This window comes from Aotus nancymaae, unplaced genomic scaffold (assembly GCF_030222135.1).
Source record: "Aotus nancymaae isolate 86718 unplaced genomic scaffold, 86718_ANA_hifiasm-v0.15.2.pri h1tg000033l, whole genome shotgun sequence".
Lineage (NCBI taxonomy): Eukaryota > Metazoa > Chordata > Mammalia > Primates > Aotidae > Aotus > Aotus nancymaae.
In genome coordinates, this window is record NW_026988447.1 from 12,876,524 (window position 1) to 12,899,458 (window position 22,935).

The 22,935-nt window shown below is 36.9% G+C and overlaps 1 protein-coding gene across 1 annotated transcript; it reads right to left on the minus strand.

The window, feature by feature from the left end:
- Positions 1-1,141: 1,141 nt before the first annotated feature.
- On the minus strand, positions 1,142-9,442 carry FGB (fibrinogen beta chain). Its single transcript, XM_012448516.2, has 8 exons — positions 9,311-9,442; positions 6,490-6,681; positions 5,826-6,009; positions 4,689-4,916; positions 4,016-4,129; positions 3,215-3,340; positions 2,427-2,712; positions 1,142-1,808 (listed from the first exon to the last, which is right to left on the minus strand). The coding sequence occupies exons 1-8, from the start codon at positions 9,413-9,415 to the stop codon at positions 1,577-1,579; spliced, it is 1,467 nt and encodes a 488-aa protein (XP_012303939.2). The 5' UTR covers positions 9,416-9,442; the 3' UTR covers positions 1,142-1,576.
- Positions 9,443-22,935: the final 13,493 nt, after the last annotated feature.

Here is a 22,935-nt window from a genome sequence, read left to right on the forward strand (position 1 = left end):
AATGGAGACTGCTAGATGGTGCGTGCTAAGTAGAAATATTATATAAACTGCAAATACTCTTTACAAATAGTAGCAATCCTCCTGTCCAGCCCACCGCCACTGGACCACAAATGTATTTAAGTCCTAAATAAACCGTATGTCCCATTCACTGGCTCCAGGTCCCTTCTTGGACATGAAGTCATACCTGTTGAAATCAACAGGGCTCCAGCATGACACATGTGCAGAATTATTATTTTTTGTATATCAGTTATACCTTAATAAAGCTGTTGAATTTTTTAAAGGGCCTGACCTGTCCTAGAATGGTGAAAAACTTATTGTGACAAAAATGTAGGTTATGGTGAAGGGAAGAGGAGATGGTACTGGGACCATTCTTACCTCCAAGTAAAAAATTTAAATTTAGGAAATTTGGATATAGATAACAAGGAGCTAACGTTAAGCAGGAAAGTAACTTGATGAGAATTTTCTATTAAATGTGATGGCAAAGGAGTAGGTGAGTACAGGCTCCAGTGGGACAGAACTTGTGGCAGAGAAACCAGGTCAAAAGTTAAAGTTGGGTTTGATGAGAAATTAAAGAGAGTAGTAGCATTTCCAAGATAGAAATTAATGAGCTTTGCTTACATGAAAAGATTAAGAGGATAAGCTTAAGAACAGTAAGTACTATAAAAAATGGGTGGCAATGATGATTCATTAGGGGTGGAGGACCTAGGGTCATATGGTTGCCCAGGGGCAGCTGGAGTGGTGTTGAGATAATATGCCCATTTCATAGAGAGAAGTAGAAAGAACAGAAAACCCACTTTTACTTTAGTTCTGGTATAACTATGTAAAAAGGAAAAGCCTAAATGAGGACAAGAATAGACCTCATTTCTATGGGCAATAGGCACATTCTGCTCCCTATTTTATTATTTTCCTTAGAAAACACTTGGTGAAGACTTGATCCAGATTGTCCTCTTGGAATCTCTGATCCTGAAGTCTATTTAAGTGGCAGAGTGGTGGTTTTTCTATGGTATAGAGTCATATATTAAATCTGCAAATGTTCAACACTGGTTTATTAGATATTTGCGGTTATGAATGCTTCTCCTTCCTTATGAGTGCAAAACCTAACTCATTGGATGCGTGGATCACAAAACAAGGAAACATTAACTTATTGCAACAGTCTGGTTTAATTAATAAATCTTTTTGGAAGTTTTCTTTGACACATCTTACATAAATAAATATAGTTTTAAAAGTGGACTTTTAAACATCAGTTTTTCCTTTCCCTCATGGTTTTCCTACAATAAGGATCAAACATCCCTCTTCCTTATTTGAAAGTTCTCACAGTCAACTAGAATTGAAATTATGAACACCAACTCTGTCAAGATTATACTTTCAGTTACTTCTCGGTGAGAAGGAGAAATGAAGACTACGAAAGAAAATTGTGTGCTATTTTTAATGTAGTTTATCCTATACTTTTTCCAAAAAGTCGCACTCACAACCGCTTGAGAGTTTTAAAGAATATAATGTATGAAAGAAAATTCCAATAACATAATGTACAAAAATGTTGTTACCTATAGAAGAGTAAAAATCTACATTTTGGAGACTATTGCTTTGGGAAGAAGGGCCTGATCTTCATACTCATCTTCTTCATTGAGTACCATGACCCCTTCCAATTCATCCATACTACACCATCATCTGTGCCATGCTTTGCCATGTCCCAGGTGTACTTTCCACCCCAGTAGTATCTGCCATTTGGATTGGCTGCATGACATCTATTATACCACCATCCACCACCATCTTCTTTAGAACACTGTTTTCTGGGATCTGTTGTTACCCTGAAAGGAAATGTGTTTGGTATTATTAGAAACAGAAGTACAATGGTCATGTTACTTTTTGCAGATTATCCATAGAAGAGTGCTACACTTGTGTGCACAGTACTCTTTCCTCTGGATGCTGTACATAGAGTCACAGTAATACACCAAAGACCTCCTGTGCCCTATAGCAAGAAAGAGAGAAAACTGAGCCTATGTGGCCAATCCATGTAGGGACTGTATTGGTTACTTTATACCGGAATAATAGTTTTTACATCCCTTAGTATCAGAGAACCCCAGAAATGAAAATGAAAGTTTTCACGTGCATATTAAAATATAGAGATATAGGTATTTATCTAAATGTCATTAATCAGAAAGTAACTGTTCTCAAATTCTAGTTCTATCTCTGGGTAGTTGTGTGACATTGGACAAGTCACTTAATCTCTCTAAACCTCATCTGTAAAACGAGAATAATAATGTCTACCTTATAGTTGAAATGCTTTAGAGTGATGCGTAAAGAGCTTAGTATGATGGCTCACAGTAAGTGCCCAGGAAACGATAGCTATTAAAAATGTTATTATTGATTCTGAATAATAATATTAGTGGGACCTTTAAAGCAGGAGCAAAGAGTGCCACACATACCAGCCGTCATTGTCTCTGTCATACGTGCTGAAGAACATGCCGTTGTGAATGGTCATGGTCCTGTTTTCTCCTACCAACTGAGACGCTCCATCCATGAGGGCATTGCCGGCTGTTCCTTTGTATTTGTTCACTGACATCTGGTATTTGTTGGCCTCATTCTGTATAGTGAATCCTCCATATTCAGCCTTTACTTTGTCTCCTTTCCAGTCCTCCATTTCAATCAAAAGTTCTGTGGATCCCATCTTGGTAAGCTGGCTAATTTTATCATTTCCAAGCCAATACTCACCTAAAAGGAAAACAAATAAAATCTCACCAAAAATAAAATTCTGGGAAACTGAAAACTGCCTTTTCCCCCTTATCTTTAGCTTCCACATTTTTGTCAGGAAACTCTTCTTAATTGCCAAAACAGGCTTCCAACACTGTATGCTTTTTTTTTTTTTTAGATGGAGTCTCGCTCTGTCACCACACTGGAGTTCAGTGGCACAATCTTAGCTCACTGCAACCTCCACCTCCCGGGTTCAAGCAATTCTCCTGCCTCAGCATCCTGAGTAGCTGAAACTACAGGTGTGTGCCACCACACCCAGGTAATTTTTGTACTTTTAGTAGAGACGGGTTTCACCATGTTGGCCAGGATAGTCTCTAACTCTTGAACTCGTGATCTGCCCACCTTGGCCTCCTAAAGTGCTGGGATTACAGGTGTGAGCCACCATGACTGGCCATATGTTTTTTAATGAACAAAAAATCCCATTTCAAATAGAATAATTTTATTTTGTATGCCTGTTTGTTACCTGGTAGGCCACAGTAATTCTTCCCATCTGTGTTGGTTGCAATATTTCCAAATCCCTGTTTATATGGATCCCATTTTCTGCCAAAGTCAACACTACCATCTTGACGGTTCTGAATCACAGTCCATCCTTTGGTTGACAGAAACAAAAAGAGCATATTAAGCAACAGCAAATCATGTCACTTTCAGAAGAATATCTGAATCCCCTGTCCATTCCATTCATTTTGTATTCACCTATATTTGTGCTCTAAAATAGATACAACAAGGAAATAAATATGAGAGGAAAACTTGTAAAATCTTTGAAAACTCCAAGTGCTGTATGTTACCCCAAATTATGAATTATAGACATTTCATAACTTTTCAAATATCAGGTTGAATTCCAAATCAAATGACTCATTGTCAGCTGTGTTAGATTTTAGAGCTAAGCCTTGTTTCTTGACTTTCTATTTTTTTTTAAATTATTTTTTGAGACAGGATCTCACTATCTTCCATTACCAAGGCTTCAGTGCAGTAGCATGATCAGGCTTCCAGCTTGTGGGCTCAGGTGATCCTCCCACCTCAACCTCCTGGATAGCTGGAACTACAGGCACATACTACCAACCCAGATAATATTTTTTTATTTTTTGTAGAGTCAGGGTCTCATTACGTTGCCCAGACTAGTTTCAGAATCCTGGGCTCAAGTGATCAACCCACCTTGGCCTCCCAAAGTGCTGGAATTACAGGCATGACCCGCCACACCTGGCTTTGCTTCCTGGCATTTTATGGTATCTAAATAATTACAGGTCGACAACCGTCCAAAACTTACCTCCACCTTCTGTGTTCATATCACAGTATACTCTGTATGGTTTGACAGAACTGTCAGGTTGAATGAGATACATTTCAGATGTTTCACCTCCTTTCCTGATAATTTCCTCACATTCTGCAAAAGTAAGACATTATGTTCAGGGGCTTACAACATAATTACTTAGTCATTAGTCACAAATTCTTTAAGATAACATTACATAGCTTATTAAAGAATATTTTATTATAGACCTTTGAGAATAATTTAACAAATATTAGATTTTCATTTTACTTTAGTAAATCAAATGCAGTTTTGAGGACGTTTATCTGCCGAGAGTCTGAAAAAGCTCTTCTCCACCTTTTGCGTCCTGAAATATCCACAAGCTTCCAGAACATACAAGATAGAGAAACCTCTACATCTATCTGTGATCCTGCCATCTGCTCAAGCCAGCACACACGTGCACACATCAGCCACCCCTGTGACTGCCACCATCAATATCCTGTGCCCTGTCCTGCTCATCAAAACCAGCAAATGCATCAGGCTGGGTCAAAACACAACAGGCTAAGGATAGCTTTGTGATGTACTATAACATTATTATGACCTGTGAGAAAATCTGCTCTTTTTTTTTTTGGTTCTCTTATTTTTGGAGTGTGAGTTTTTCTGGAACTCTCTAGAAATACGTTTGTTAACCAGTTACCTTTGCCAGACACCACAGGAATGTTGCAACTGACAGTGCATGGGGTGCGACAATATTCCATTTGAGCTGAGACATCAGATTCTAATTTTTGTATTTTGCTTCTCAGGTTTTCCAGGATTGAACGAAGTACACGAAGGTTAGTTGGGATATTACTATTCACAGTCTCATCTATATATAAATGGTGCTTTTCCAGTTCTAAGGAGTACTCATTTACTACATTTTCATTATCTGGAAAAATGAAATTACGTAGAAATAGTCAGCATTTTTGCCTCATGAAACTAACATCTTTAACTATACAATTTTGATTTTCTGAGAATAAACTAATAAATACTGAGCTACCACCAAGCAGTTATGATATATAGTCATATTTAGGGGAATGATTTGGTCCATGGCATATACAAATTAACATATAGCCTAACTACCATACCAGTAATTTACCGTAGGAATAAGCTAAAGATTTTGCCTAGTAATAAATTCAAAATGTTTATTTTCTTCATAAGGGAAAAGAGGAGAAAGCACTATTTGGGCCTTCCATCTGAAAAGTTCAACATCTTATAGAGTATATATTTATCCATTTCACATAAGCATAGCAGAAGCTTCAAATTTATAAGATGTCATGATTCCTTTGATTTCTTTGAAAAATTTCCAAATGTGGGTATGCTACTCACTGAAATGCCTGTGCCAGGCTCATGCGCTAGCTGATTCCTGACTGCCAAGCCAGCAGCACTCAACATTCCAATCTCAAGATTCACAGGTTAGGTGTTATTCATTATCCACAGTACAATTGAATATATTATGGGTAACTCTCTCATTCAAAACCTTAAATGTTAAAACTATAAATGCTAGGATTTTTTTTTCCACTCTGTGACTATTATCTTCTGAGTTGCAAGTTTTTTGTATGCTAAAAATAAGGAGTCATAGTGGAATTTTCAAAGAAATCATACTTACTGATGCCAGACTGGGAATGAGCTGAATACTGCTTATCTGGCAAGATGCAGGGGAAGGTGCCCGAAAGCAGTATGAATGCTATTTAACTAACCCAGAAATGTTAACCTTCTCACAACCATGCATTCTTGTGGCAGTCAACAGTTACAATTTTATAGCTGAGAAAAAAATGGAAAGCACAAGGATAGCTACCTTTTACTTGCTTCTGCCTCTTTTGCCACATATCTTTTAGCAAATACATGTACTGAAAGGTAGAAGAGGAGGTCTGGGAAACAGCTTCCACATTGTTACTTAACTCATCAACACTGTTTCTGATTGGTTTTTCCTGTTGTAGCAAAGCGTCTTGCAAATGACATCCTGTAGGACACAACACCCCCTAAAAACAAAGAAAATAGCAGGCATTAGATGAAGGATTTGGGTCATGGACATTCGTTAAAATAGCACATAGGAAAATTCAGGAATATGATTAGTCAACATAAAAACTTATTATTTGATTTTCTATAACACCAGAAATTCAAAAGTCATCATCATACTCTTATGGAGATTTACAATATTCCTTACCCCAGAAGAACTGGGCTATGAAGATTTTACCAATTGAACAAAGGCAGTGGGCAAAATACAAAAGGAAAGATAGCACCCACATATCCTAATTTGTAATTTTGGGCCCAGGCCAAAGAAAACAAGAAAGGAGGCCTAAACCAGAGGCCCAATATGTTTATGTTTTGAATTTTATTTACAAAATAAACAAAATAACAATGATGGGAATGCAGGTCAGTGAAACATTAGGGGCCCACCATGAATACAGGCTTTCTCTGTGTGAGAGAACCACCACTGCAAGAAATGTCAGTGCACCCACCAGGTCTGGGTCAGCGTGAATACAGCCTCCAGCATCAGGGGCTTTTCTCTCTACTTTCTTTTGAGATTGATCTGCTTTGGCTGGACGAGCCCGATAACCACCCCCACTGATGGGTGGTGGGGCAGGCCTCAGGCTGGGAGCCTCTTCTCTCTTCTTGTCAAGGGGTCGATGACCACGGGCACCAAAGATGCCCTACAAGGAACCAGGAAGAAATAAAATGCAGAGTGTTACAGAAGATTTGGAATGTAACTATTCTAACAACCTTATTTTATAATTTAGGTTATCACAAGCTTGATGATTTGCCTAAGATGCATCAACTGGCTGGTTGGTGATGATGAATCTGTAGATTGCTTACTGTTCAGTAACAGTAGAAAGACCAACTGCACAAAAAGCTATGATGCAGTGTAGTTTTTAAAGAGAAGCCTTAGGACAAAGCTGTATCAGATTATGAATAGTAATGATCTCATATTCCTACAACATACATTGGAACACACAAAACTGTAAGGATCTATACTGTCAAGAAGAATGAATATTCTCAAGCCACTTGGATTATTAGATTCCTATGATTATTGTTAATCACTTCCCTACTTTCAATTTTTGTGAATTGATGATTAGACTCCTATACAAACATATTTAAGAGACATTAAAGACTTATCAATGGTTAATTAGAATTTATTTTTAATAAGACAATATCTGACCCTCATAAGATACTCTGAGCTAGGCTGCTTGCAAGTCTTGATCCTACCTCTTACTAGCTATGGGACCTTGGGCAAGTTGCTTTATCTGTGCTCCAGTTTCCTCAAATGTAAAATAAGCATAATAATAGTTTGTATTTGCCTTATAAAGTTACTGTAAGGATTAAATAACTTATTGTGTATGGTAGCCTCAGAACAGTACTTGGCAATAATAAGTGTTCATTATTAATTTTATTAGAATCACACATAACAAGTACTACAGTTTGAGTGGCCTCTCCACTGCTAATTTCACTTTTAGTCTAATCTTTTATTAACAAAATTATTTGTTAAACCATTGTCTTGAAATTTCCTACATGATTTCTTTATCAAACACCATGATTTTCTTATATTTAAAACAATTCTCAAGGCTTGTGTATTATAATTAAAATTACTTGCTAATTTAAAAATATTAAATTAAACGATAATAAAGCAGAAACTACCCATTGCAATAGGAAAGTTTTGATTTGGATTAACTACATTCTTATTTTTTGGTCAGTAGTTACATCCTTTGGAGCTTAATTACAAATTAACAAATGACACGATTTGGAACAATGGAGCAACAACTGAGCTCTCTTACAATTTTGTGAGTCTAAAAGTCATCAGATAAACTCTATTTGGAACTGTATTGTCATTTATTCATTAGGTTATAATATTATTTAACATTTAGTACGATGGTGCTAGGATTAAACCCCAGCCATGTTGGTTCCAGATTTTCCTGTTTAACCAGTTGACTACATACATCCTTAATACGTAAAGATTTGGAGGATATAGGCATATTTCACATTGAAGGCATGGTCCTAGTCAGAGCTTATCCTCTCTAAAACAAATTTTAAGAAATGTGATACATCTATTTATTACAAATAAAATTATAACAAGAGAAAACTATTTTCTTTTAATTTCAGAGTGCCACTAGAGAGGTAGCATGAATGGTCTGGCTTTACTAGAGAAATGGAAATTTAAAAAAATACTTTGAAAAATTATATACTTAAAGAAAACCACTTAAAGAAAGCATGAAGGCCACTTGTTGAATAATCAAAATCCATTCTGGAGCCTAAACTATTAAACTATCTCTGTGAGGACTAGTTGGTAAACAGAGTACTTCACAAAAATTTAGTCTTACACATTCTTTACAGTTTTTTTACCTAATATGATTAACCAGACTCAACCAGATTAGCCATACCTTTTTACTCATACAACCAGATTAACCATATGTTCTTCTGTGTAAAGTCTGATAATTAGAACATCTAAGTTCCCTTGAAACTCAACAATGATCCAAAATGAATCACTTCATCTAAATATTATTGTGTATTCTTTTTTCTAGTTTAATAATACTATGCTATATGTAAGAAATTTGGCCATGATACATTTGATGATAAAATTTAAATTTCTTACATATTCATTGTCCTAAATGCATTTTTGCATTTTTAGTAACTGCAAATTAATATCATTAAGTCATCAAAAATAATAGTTGAGGACAAACTGTTCTACAAATAAACTAGACTGAACCGTGTTTCATAACATGTTATTAATAATAAAAATACACACTACCTCTAATTTAAATTTTTCATCTGAAAAAAGAAGTATTTCATTTTCTATTATTACACTTGATGTATTTTGCTTTTAAGCTTATAGTTTTTGTAAATGGGAATCTCAGTAACAATATATTACCTTTCTTCACCAAAGAACAATCTACCTACCACCAGTTTTTTTTTTTTAAATACTGCTCTTTTATTATTTGATAGTCTGAGATTTTCAAATCTTGTTCTCTTAATTATAATCCTGTGTTGCTAGAAGTAAATGAAAATCACAGTACTCAGGATAGCAAGTGAGAAAAACACAGCTTACATTAGCTAAGCCATCTTCATCTTGAGAAAATAAGGTGATAACCCAGAAAACAAGAAATTACTTTTTTATATAAGAAATACTATGAAACATTCTTTAAATACAATTAAGTCAGAGGTTAGTAACTCAATTTCGTAACTATAAGCAACGCTAATTTCATTTAAATAACATTCGTATAATATGATTATATTACATCTTAATTAATAATATTAGTAATAATATAATAATGCTTAAAAAAAATTCACCTCCGTATTGTCGTTGCCACCTTGGGACTTAACTACAACAACACACAATAGTAGCAATAATAGATGTTTCATGGTTTTAAATTTGTGGAAGCTCCAAGAAACCATCCTTTGCACGTAGACTTAACTGAAAGATCTTCAATCCTATATATATCTGAGTCCTCTGCTAGGAATGACTTCAGAAATGGTTACCTTCTCTTAGTTAATATTTAATTTTTGGTTCACTTGTTGGCTGAACCATATTATCACTTAAGCAACATCTTCCCAGCAAAACTTATTTACTTGTCATACAACTAGTATTCTCTGTTAGTCTAGTTTAGAAACATTAAATTTCTTCAATTCATTTAATTGGACAAAATCATGGGAAGTTAGGGTATTCCTAAAAGTGACGTGTATCTTATTTCTGGTAAATTAACGTGGAAACTGCACAAGCTCATAAAGAATATGTGAGAAAAAAAATCTAAGCACAGTAAATTTGACCTACTCATGAGACAACCACTAAAATCACGACTCATTAATGATATACCATAAATGCTTATGTTTTGAGACAATCATGTAATTCTATTTCAAAAGGGGCCATTAAAATCAAGAGTAAAGTTATATCATGATGTGTTTGTCTTTTGTTTCAGAAATTAATCAAAATAACAAATTCATATCCTATTCTATGAAAGACAAACAATAGAGAATCTTTTTTTTTTTTTTTGCTCTGAACAGCTTTTGTATTTTGTCCTTAATTCACATAAGGTAAAATGTTTAACAAATTCTAAACATTATTAAGATCATAAATTATAGATTTCTGAATCAAAATTCTGATAATGATTAAATACAGGTTTAGCATTCTATTTTATTATTATATAGTTTAGATTATATTATTTATAAAAACAATATTATTTTAACATTGGCAAAGTCATCATACATCTATTTCAATAAGTGTGCTCACGGAGTAAATAAGGACCATTTTCCTTAATTTCTCATAAACCACCAAATCCATCTCTCTTGTCTGTTCACTTCTTTGTTGCAATCAGGATTAATAACTTCGCAAGAATCAATAGGAACACTAGTCAGTAATCCAAATCCCAGTCAGTGCATCGATTCAAAGCATTTTTTGTTTTTTTGTATTGAAAGTGAAACATTCTCATTAAATTTATAAATTATTTTATTAAAAAGATAGCAAGTTATCAGGGTTTGGATCAGCAGGTTATTTAAACAATGCTTTGAAACAGAGTCATGGAACCAACCCAAATGCCCGTGAATGATAGATTGATTAAAGAAAATGTGGCATATATACACTATGGAATACTATGCAGCCATAAAAAGTATAAGTTTATGTCCTTTGCAGGGACATGGATGAAGCTGGAAACCATCATTCTCAGCAAACGAACACAGGAACAGAAAACCAAACACCACTCACAAGTGGGAGTTGAACCATGAGAACAGATGGGCACAGGGAGGGGAACATCACACTCTGGGCCTGTCAGGGGATCGGGGGCAAGGGGAGAAATAGGAGAAATACCCAATGTAGGTGACGGGTTGATAGGAGCAGCAAACCACCATGGCACACGTGTACCTATGTAAGAAATCTGCACATTCTGCACATGTATCCCAGAACTTAAAGTATAATTTAATAAACATGTATTCGAAGATTTTACTAGTCAATAAAAAATAGTAAATTATTATGTTTCAAAATAAAAAGAAGAAGAATCGTGTGAGACATACTACATATCTTTCTTCTGTAGGTAGCAGAGACTGCATTCCCAAATTCTTTTAACTCAGATTCATAGAAACAAATTCTTATCTTGGTAGCATAGGTTGTCCTCCCAAATTCTTTTAACTTAGCTTAATAGAGATAAAGTACTCAGTTCAAATTAAGAAAAATATTCACTCGAGTCTTTCCAAATTTGTGTTCCATTTAGTAGCACTGAGTAAATATTATATTTTAAGATTTTTTCTTTAGTTTTAATGTTTCTTAGAAGGATAGATGATCTGACAGAAAAAACAAATACGTATGTGAATATTGATCAAAATATATTCAGTAATATTTCTCATGAAAATATAACTGATAACAAAGTTTATTTTAGTAGTCTGGACAGGATTTTATTTTAGTGATGTACAGATTCTTGCTGATTTAAAAAGAATTATCTGTTAAGAAAACTATAACAATTTTTTTTCTTTTGAGGTAACATATTAGTACATTTTCAATGACTGATACTTGATCAACTAACAATAGAATAATCATTTAACTTTCAGAAGGCTGTAAATTTGTAAAGTTTTTTCTAGTGTACAATAGACTCTTGTTCAACACTAAAGTGAAGGTTCCTTTACTTTCCTACTTTGTTCTACTCTGACTGGCATTCTTTCCACAGTTAGAAGGAGGATGGAAGAAAACTAGCATGCATGCACCATAACAGCACAGATTTAACATTCATCTTACAAATATTTCTTGTATCTTACAAGAACATTCATCTTACAAATAGTCTCCTCAGAGACAGGTAGTGTGGTAGGGACTGGGAATGCATTTGTGAGCAAGATAGACATAGTAGGCTTTCAAGACATAATTATACGGTGAATGAATGAATTAGCTGTCAATGGTACATGTCTCAGATGCCAAACTATGGTAATCATTTACTGTATTTAATTCTTGAAACCACTAAGTTCTACAGATGATGAGACAGGTTCAGAGAGTTTAAATAAGCTACCCCGGAGTGTATAGGTAGTAGGGGCTGATATGAGGACTTGACCCATGTCTGTCTGACTCTACAGTGCATACTCTGTGCCCATTACACCATATTGCCCAACAGGATATAAACATGATAAAAATTCACTGGTACCTTCTTTTTGTTTGTTTGTTCCTTCAGAGTTTTTTGGCCAGCCCGTCATCTTGGGACTATAATATATCAGGCTGACACACTCACTCTTAGCCCTTATTTTCACTTATATTTTTACTCTCATATGTCGGTATAGGTATTCATATCTGTGTAAGGCATGTGCAATGCAGGGATAATGAGTTTCTTTAATTCTAGTTCTTGTTAGATACATCTTTTTTCTGTAGAGTTATGTACTGTTATACTGACACTTTAAATTGCCTAATATTACAAAGTAAATGACCATGTTTTCAAGGAAGAAATATATTTGCAGAGACACCACTTTGTAAGATGCTTAATTTTTTAGAATGTTGATGCCATTGGTGGAGGGGAAAGGGAGGACTATTTGTTCCGTGATTTTGAGGTCAATAGTGCAGTGTTCTTCATATTAGCTGATGTTGTTACATAAGTCAAGGGCAGTAAATCAGTGACAGAGAAAACAGAGATAATCTGTCCTGCCCAGCAGCTCTCTGGCTCGAAGGGCAAAGCCTTGCCGGTACCGATTATCAATACACTTGTTGATACTTTTACAACTCATTTTGGGCCCAGTCTCTATAGCACAAGGCAATTTGGGTTCAACAAGTATTTACAGAGCATCTACTTTCTGTCAGGCAGCATGCTAGGGACAGGGGATACCTTGGCGAAGCTGCAAGTCTAGAAGGAAAGACAGAAAATAAAAACTAGTTACAATAATTTGTGCTGAGCCTAAGATGGGGGGAGGTGAGGCTTTGGGACTGGTAACTTAAGGACCTACTTCCTTCAGGGGAAAAGGAACTTAAAAGGAAGAGGGCTTTTAGACTTGAAACATGGTTTGAATGACTGTACAGTTTATATCATGCACTGACACATAGGAGGTATTTAATGAATATCGGTTGAGCAAATGTATGAATGTATAAATGAGTGAATGACTAAAAGGAATACTGGTTCTTGTTGTCTAAATAGGCACGGGTTTTGAGGTAGTGTAATAAGTTGTTAGTCTCTGTAATGTATTTTGTGTGTATGTGTGTTATCTTGAACAACAATTTGAGAACCACTGTCCAAAGGAAAATTAACACTGAAGAATTGGAGGCCAGGCTGGACCAGAGCTCTTGGGGCAAGCCTGAGACCAGTGCGGTGGTGACACCTGCAATTCGTTAGTCATCTTCACTGGGAAAGCATATGGTGGGGAAGGAATAGGAGATGATGCCATCTCTTGCAGAATGTCTCCCTCTACTGGCTTAGATGTCAGTTTCCTTTTCTTACGGGAGCTGACAGAGAGGATAAGAGATGATAGGACATTTTCTCCTCCAACCGGATGGAGATCACAAGAACTGGGAAAAGATAGAGATGCTCTTCTGCTTTTGTCACATTAGGACCTACAACCATGAATGGTGAAATAAACACCTCTGGGAGTGCTGCTCCCTTCTCCTGGAATGACCCCTAAAATGGAGGGGTGAAGCTCCAGTGGTCCTGTCAGTCCAACAACACCCTGACCCTCTAACCACAGGTGACCAAGCTAGGGCAGACAGACCCCTTACTCAAGCTAAACCTACCAGATTGTCTCTCCCAATTTGATATTTGCTGGAGGAGGAGGAGGAGGGGAAGGAGGAGGAGGAGGAGGAGGAGGAGGAGGATTAGGAGGAGGAGGAGGAGGATGAGGAGGAAGAGGAGGATTAGGAGGAGGAGGGCAACAAAGAATTGGGTCAGTTGGCCCAATGTTATATTTATGGCAGCATTTTAGAGATAAAGCCTACCAACTGCAGCAACAGAAGTAACCAAAACTTCCAAATGTAATAATTTGATTCTTCACAGACAAATCTGTGATACACCTGATGTCCTTTCTATAGTACTCATTTTATCTTTCATTAACTTCGACTGAGATGATTTTTGGCATTTGTTGAGAAAATTGAGATCAAATTTTTAGGAATAAAACTGGCTGTCTTATTTTTAAGCATAAATTTCATGTTAGAGAAGCTTTATATTCAAATAATGTAATCGATCACTAAATGTGTTCAAATATGAAATATATGGGCTAGGCGCAGTGACTCACAATTGTAATACTGGAACTTTGGGAGGCCAAGGCTGGTGGATTTCTTGGGCCCAGAAGTTTGAGACCAGCCTGGGCAACATGATGAAACCCTATCTCTACAAAAAATACAAAAATTATCTGGACATTGTGGCACATACCTGTAGTCTCAGCCACTCAGGCTACTCAGGAGGTTGAGAGGTGGGAGGATTGCTTGGGCCTAGGAGGTTAAGGCTGCAGTGGCCTTGAGATTGCATTACTATACACCAGCCTGGGTGAAAGAGCAAGACTGACACACTCTCTCTCTCTCTCTCTGCCTGTCTCTGTCTCTCTCTCCATATATATTTGTATTTTTTTGTAGGGATAGGATTTCACCATGTTGCCCAGGCTGGTCTCAAACTCCTAGGCTCAAGTGATCTGCTAGCCTTGGCCTCCCAAAGTACTGGAATTACAGCTGTGAGCCACCGTGCCCAGTCCATACACTTAATACACGAAAACTTTTAGTGACTGATTGCATTATTTGAACGTAAATCTTCTCTTTCCAACATGGAATTTATGCTTAAAAATAAGACAGCCAGTCTGATAGTATTAGCAGTGAAACTCTAGAGAAAATGGGAACTTTTATTTTGGTGCTTGTCAGTAACATGCATTTCAAAAATTTCAAAAATCTTTCACAATTTAATAACTAATAAGTATTTCTTGAATTAGATTAACAATATTTTCTGTAAAATGTGCACAGGATTGGACAAAGGTTTAATGAAATTTTTATAAAAAGAGTTACAGTTTGATAGGAAAGCATGAGTGCTATAGATAAAAATGGGGGAAAAATATACATATACGTGTATATATTTAAAAAGGAAACACAAACATGTATTTGAAAAAAAATATTGAACCTAGATATAAATCAAAGAAAGCCAGAAAAGCTGGCTTCTAGAAAAGTGGGTACAATGTTAAGGAACAGGGAGACCTGGACAGAGAAATCTCCATCCTCTTCACATAATAAAGAGTTAAGGACAAACTAAGAAAAAGAGGCAGGTTTAAGAAGGATGGACAAAGTATGCTATTCTGTCCAGGATCTCCCTTCAATCCTTTGTAATTTGCTCAATATTTCAATCTACTTTGCTGACATGGTTTGCTGTGTCCCCAACCAAATCTCACCTTGAATTCTAGTTCCCATAATTCTCCTGTGTCATGGGAGGGACCCGGTGGGAGGTAATTGAACCATGGGTGCAGTTACCTTCATGCTCTTCTTGTGATAGTGAGTTCTCATGAGATTGAATGGTTTTATAAGGGGATTTTGCTGTTTCGTTCTGCACTTCTTCCTGCCACCATGTTAAGAAGGACATGTTTGCTTCTCCTTTTGCCATGATTGTAAGTTTCTTGAGGCCTTCCCAGGTCTGTGGAACTATGAGTCAATTAAATTTCTTCCCTTTACAAATTACCCAGTCTCAGGTACATATTTATTAGCAGTGTGAGAACAGACTAATATATTTGCTAACTAATATTTTATGTACTAGGTTTCTTTGTGGGGAGAATTGAGACTTACTTTAGGTTTAGATTCGGATGAAAATAGAAGCTTCCTGGGTAGAAGAGTTGACCTCTGACTTCTAGGTTACATTTATGCAACTTTCTCCCCTTTTATGACAAATGAGATAATTGTTGTCACATAACTAACACTTATGGATCAAGTAATTTTGTGCCAGTCACTGTTACTTGTACATTACACTTAATTCTTACAATAACTCTATGAGGTAGAGTAGTACTATTATTCCCATTTTACGAATGGGAGAATTGAAGCACAAAAAGAAGAAAGTTGCCCAATGTGATACTGCTGATAACTTGCAGAGAAGGAGTGGAATCGCGGCATTCTGACTCTATTCCCTTACCTACTATGATGGATAGTTTCTTCCTGTTATGCACAAAGATACTTGTTCTCTTGTACTGATTTCCTACCTTAGCAAAATGAACACCTGTGTATGCAGATCTTTGCATCCTTCTATGAAGATTATATATAATATATACACGCATTCATGCAGACATACAGATACACACTCACACACACACACAAACACACATACATACATACCAAGGACATTTTTAGAAAGTGAATCTATTGTAACAAAAGGTATGCAAACAATTTTGGGGCCAGGAGTGGTGGCTCACACCTGTAATTTCAGCACTTTGGGAGGCCAAAGCAGGAAGAGTATTTAAGCCCAGGAGCTCAAGACCAGCCTAGGCAACATAGTGAGATCCCCATCTCTACAAAAAAAAAAAAAAAAAAATCCAAAAATTAGCCAGGCAGCATGGTGCACACCTATAGTTCCAGCTATTTGAGAGGCTGAGGTAGGAGGATCTGCCTGACCCCCGGAGGTTGTGCACTGCACTCCAACCTGGGCAACAGAGTAAGACCCTGTCTCAAAAAAAATTGTTGGTTTATTGCTAAACTGCCTATGAAAATGATTGCCTCCATTTATGCTCTCATCAATACTTAGGTTGTCCCTCATCCTTGCCAACACTGGTTCTTATTAAATTTTAATTTTTTTTTGCCAGCCTGTTAGGTGAAATATGTTACCTTGTTATTGTGATTAAAATTTCTTTTATCATGAGCACACTGAGAATCTTTTTAATTTATATATCAGCCACAATGTCAATGGTCTTTCTATGAACTGCCTGTCCGTGTGCCTTGTCTATTGAGTTGTTCATTTTTTCTGTTGATTCGTGAGAGCGCTTTCCATATTAAGAAAATTAGCCCTGTGGCTAACACACACATTGCATATATTTCCCAATTTTTCATTTGTCTTTTGACTTTGTTTATGATACATGCAGACTTTGGCCTCATTTTCACTGAGTGGAACTCCAACAGCAGCATCTTCTGGGCTGACACGTTTGAACAAGGCAGCAGCTGGAATGCCTAATGCCTCTTTGAGTTCCTTCCCCAGCTGCCAGGCATTCAAAGCATCACACAAGTTTTTAAATCCAGGGGTGTCATTTAGAATTCTGACGGGCAGTTTCAACTTCAGTGTGTGTAGCTGCACAGGAGTCTGATGAGGTATCATTTCATACCGCAAGGGCATCTGAGATATTTCTTTACTGTACTTTTCCTGAAGTAATCTGAAATTGCTTCATCATACTGTGCCATATAAGTGAATGTGAACGCCTTCAAGGCTAACCAGCGTCTACTCTCCAAGAAGGTGTCCTTACTCTCGGAGCTCTGCCTCTCTGTGGACACTGCCTCATAGTCCTCTGACACACCACTGTCACTGGATTGTGGTTTTTGGTGGCATTTCTCAGTAAAGTTACTTGACCAATATCAATTCGCCCAATAGCCTCTCAACCATTACACTTGGAGAAGGCCTGTCTTCAGAAAGGAATAGAGATTACAGGCAACAGTCAGGTCTGGCCATGTCAGCATTACCTTTTGGAATATTATGAGCCAGGATTCCAGCATGGAATTCAGGATGCAAAGTTTTCACAGCATTTCAGGAAATCCTGTCAGCTCAGAGACCTGACTGCCAGACCAGCATCCCTGAGAGCTTTTGCAGTCCGTCCAGAAACAGTAGCAGTGGGGCCATAGGACTAGGGAGGAGGGAGGCCCCTGATTCATGTTTTTATGTCTCTTAATTTTTTTCATCTAGGTCTTGCACATTTTAAAGTTTACTGCAATTTTAAATAAAAATTCCTTTCCCTGCTATATTTTTAACTGCATAAAGGAAAACTATTGATTTTTAATAAACTTTTTGTACTGTTTAGTGAATTTTCCTATTGTTTCTAATAGTTTTTTCAACTGATTTTTTAGGTATAAAGTCATACTATTTGCAAATAAAGATAACTTTGCATTCCTATTGCCTATTTTACACAATTTAATTCTTTTTTTTAGTCCAATTGAATGACTAGAACTTTCATAAAAAATAAATGTAGATAATAGTGGTGATGGTGGGCATCCTTGTTTTGTGACTAACTAATAAGATTTCTTTTTTTTCTGAGACAGAGTTTCGCTCTTGTTGCCCAGACTGGAATGCAATGGCGAGATCTTGGCTCACCACAACCTCCATCTCCCAGGTTCAAGCAATTCTCCTGCCTCTGCCTCCCGAGTAGCTGGGATTACAGGCATGCACCACACTTCCCGACTAATTTTGTGTTTTTAGTAGAGACGGGGTTTCTCCATATTGGTCGGGCTGGTTTCAAACTCCCGACCTCAGGTGATCCGCCCACCTCGGCCTCTCAAAGTGCTGGGATTACAGGTGTGAGCCACCACGCCCAGCCAAAAATATTTTTAATGTTTCTCTCTGAACATGATACTGGCTTTTGGTAGCATATTTCTAAAAGAAAGTCTAAAAGTGTCTAAATAGCATTATAATATATAAATATAATGGGATCTATAAATATGAATTAATAATAATAGTAAAATATTCAATCAAATGCCTTACTCTTCTTGATTATTCGTGTCAAGAGGTATTTCTGCTATCTAAACTGACTTTTGAAAATGTTTCTACAGATAAATTGTATTTTGTAACTAAGTAGCTAAGTTTTATGAAAACTACATAAAATTTAGCATTAACTTACTTAGATGTAATGGAAAATATTTCATTGTCATAAAATTTACAATGATCAGAAAAACAGAACTGAACTGTCCTCTTATAAGCAATTCTCTGTGTTACAGAGAAAGACTGTGATTAAATTAATGGTTGCTGAAATAGCATTGAAAAGTGTGTGTGTGTGCTGTGCTCACATCACACACACACACACACACACACACACACACACACACACTCCTTCCTACATATTCAGTAGCTGTAAATCCAAATCAAAATTAAAGTCTTGGCTGGGCATAGTGGTTCACACCTGTAATCCCAGCACTTTGAGAGGCTGAGGCAGGCGGATCACCTAAGGTCGGGAGTTCGAGAACAGCCTAGCCAACATGGTAAAAACCTGTCTGTACTAAAAATACAAGTAGTTAGCTGGGTGTGCTGGCGCACACCTGTAATCCCAGCTACTCAGGAGGCTGAGGCAGGAGAATCATTTGAATCTAGGAAGCAAAGGTTGCAGTGAACCAGGATGGCGTCACTGCACTTCAGCCTGGCCAACAGAGCCAGACTCCATCTCAAAAAAACAAAAAAAAAAACAAAATTAAGGTCTCAATGACACCTATACCCATATTTAAGTGCTTACATATTCATTCATTCAGCAAATATTGAAAACTTACCAGTTGCAAGTCAATTAGATCCTAAGTGTGTGATAGTGAACATCATGCCATATTCATCCATAAGTCTACCGGGAAATACAGATAATTGAACAAGTATTACAACCAAACATTCAGCTAAGAAAGCTGGAACCATGACATTACTATTTCTTCTGTGGCAGTATAAACACCAAAAATATTTCCGTAAAATAAAAACATTTGTAAATGTTTGTAAGTACAAATTCTTATTTGTAAAGGTAAACAACAAAAATCATGATTATGTTCAATATTGTCACTTGTTTTATGGCACAATGTTGTGGGTTGAATTGTGTCCCCCAAATTCACATTTTGAATTCCTAACCCCCAGTACTTAAAGAATGTGACCTTATTTGGAAATAAGATCTTTCCAGATGGAATTGGTTAAAATAAGGCCATACTGGAGTAGGGTGGGCCTTTAATTCCATATGACTGATGTTCTTTAAGAAAGGGAAATTTGGCATAGGCATATGCACAGTGAGAACGAAATGTGAAGATGAAGGCAGACATGAGAGTGATGCAGCAGAAGCCAAGAAGTGGCAAAGACTGCCAGAGAACCACCAGAAGTTAGGGGAGAGGCATAGAACATATTCTGTCTCACAGCCCTCAGGAGGAACCAACCTTGCCAACACCATTATTTCAAACTTCTTGCCTCCAGAACTGTGAGACAATAAACCTTTGTTGTCTAAGCCATCCAGTTTGTGATACTTTGTTATATCAGCCCTAGCAAACTAATACACTTGAGATGGAGCTTCATGTAGTAGACAATGGTAAAATTATGATAAGCAAAAGTCTCTCTCTCTCTCTCTCTCATATGCATGTACACATACCTTGTTAAGATATTTATAATTGACAGTTTATAACTGATAGTACAATTTTATTATTCCCAAAGTCTTTCCAGGAATTAACAGGAAGAATAGCTCCTTCGCTTTCCCCTGTAGTCCAGAGCTTCTGTTTCAACTATGCTACGAGAAAGTATCTGTTAACGCTACCCTAGTATTTAGGCAAATTCATAGCATTGTGCTAAACAATTAAACATCAAACTTTTGGAAGAAATGTTCCAGTATCATTCTTCACAGGTTTTGACCTCCCAACTTCAAATAAACAATGCTAACTCCCACCATTACTTTTGTTTTGAATTAATGAACAATTTCAAATATGAAATTTAAGGCATGGGCATACTGAGCCACACAACTCTAAAGAACATTGCATATAGTGTTTTTGAAAACTTGTATATTTAACACTCTAAGTTGAGAAAAACAGGAAAAATAAATAATAATATTCATTATTTAATGATTATAAGAATCGTAAAACACTTCCTATGAAAATATCATAAACAGCTGTTGAAATTGGCACTCAAATTTACACTTATATGACTTATCACTGCTCAAGAGCAAAGGACATTTGAAGGAGAATAAAAAGACTTTCTGTATTGGTGAGTTTAAAAAATCTTGACTAAAGAAGGAACGCTTTCCTTAAAACTTGTATTCTTGGTTTTACACAGACATAATACTAATATTAGTATTAATAAATTACTTGTTGTGTTTGCTTTAAGGAGAGCCGTGAGGGCCCTTATGAAGTGCAGTAGTGACACCTGCTGTTCAAAGAAGGCAGCTAGGGTGTCAGCCAGGGGATGTGTGTATCCTGGAGACCTTCAGGAATCCAGTGAAACTTAACAATCCTTTCTCCAGAAAATAAAACATGTTCCCATATAAATAAAACATTTTCCTATAATACACATAATTCATGAATCCCTGAACTAAATAATAGGGTCACTTGAGCTCTATATTTATCTAAAATATTGTAAACTTTCAAGTGGATGATACAATTCTATAAATTCAGGACAGCGTTTTAAAAGGAGCAAATTCAAGGCAATTTACCTCAATGTTGTTATGAGTCTGGGCCTATAAATTAACGTCTCCAGAAGGACTAAATATGTAAAAAGTTAATAGGTCCAACTAGATAATTAATATATTGTCATAGATATTAGTCTTGCTTAGGTTTCTATGGTTTGTCATTTCAAATCATGTTATTTTCTATAGTTATTATTATTCATAGGTGAGTGTATTATTTAGTTCCTCAAGTATGTATTTTAATTATGGTATTTTCTTGCAAGGAAATACCATCACTGGCCACTTTTACAGAAAATCAATTCTTAAGCCAAACTCACAGTCAAATTCAGAGATGTTGCATCTTCAAGTAAAAACATGACCTTAGGGCCAGGCGCGGTGGCTCACGCCTGTAATCTCAGCACTTTGGGAGACCCAGGTGGGCAGATCACCTGAGGTCAGGAGGTCAAGATCAGCCTGGCCAACATGGTGAAGCCCCGCCTCTACTACAAATACAAAAATTAGCGAGGCGTGGTGGTGCATACATGTAATCCAAGCTATTCGGGAGGCTGAGGCAGGAGAATTCCTTGAACCTGCAAGGCGGAGGTTGCAGTGAGCCAGATCGCGCCATTGCACTCCAGCCTGGGCGACAAGAGCGAAACTGCATCTCAAAAAAAAAAAAAAAAAAAAAAAAAAACCCACTATGACCTTAATGTTTTTAATGAATTTCCAAGTCAGGTTGTTGATTTACATTGCTATTCTTTTGCTACTTTTTTTTTTTTTTCCCTCTCAAAGTGTATGTAGTATGCTCTGGGGACAGTATCAGTGAAACTGAAACAGGGCCAGTAAGACGTTTGTCTATTTAAGCTTGCAAATGCCTAAGTCCATCAATTTTTCGTTTTACATAGAAAAATAATTGGGTAGGATTGATTACAAACCGCAGATTTTACCAGGGTAGAAAGCAAAAATATCAATACTTGGCACAAGGATATGTAAAAAAAAAAAAAAAAACGGCTAAAGTCTCCAATTGTGCCTTTCTTCAACCAGCTTTGAAACGCTGTATCCTGGCATTGTTGAAGCCCAATAATCAGCAGACAACTAGGAAATGGCCAAGAGCTATACAGTTTTGAGAAATTAAAAAAAAAAAACCTATTAGCAGAAAATAAATGTGGGGTTTTAAGCTGTTAAAATAATTTTGCATATCTACATATGAAAAATTTCCAAATTAAAACAACTATTCCGCATCATTCACTCAACAAGTGTTTACTGGACTGTTAAAGCGAAATTGTTTTCAGGCTTTAAGCCTACAACAGTGTTCAAGTGCTTCTCGCCAGGACTGGAACCAGGAGACAAACCACGCCGGCGACCTCCAAAGAGATCAAGGCAGTGGAAGTGACTTAGAGCCCACGGGAGTTTGCTCTCCAGACGCTGAGGTTCCCTGAATAAAAAGCATTAAGCTTCCGGGTAATACAGCACGAACAACCAGGACCCCAATCAAAACATTTAAGGCTGAGGATAGAGCAGAAAACAAACTGTAAGATTCCCTCAGAGGGGCAAGTGAAACCCTCCAGCCAGGAGCTTCCAGGAGTCTCCGCTCCTCAGCTTCGAGACTCCGCCTTAGAGGCGGTCCCGAGGAGGAAGATCCGCCTCCCGATCCCAGATGGCCGTGGGAAACCAGCGCGCGTGCGCAAAGTTGCGTCACATCCGCCGCCTGTGTG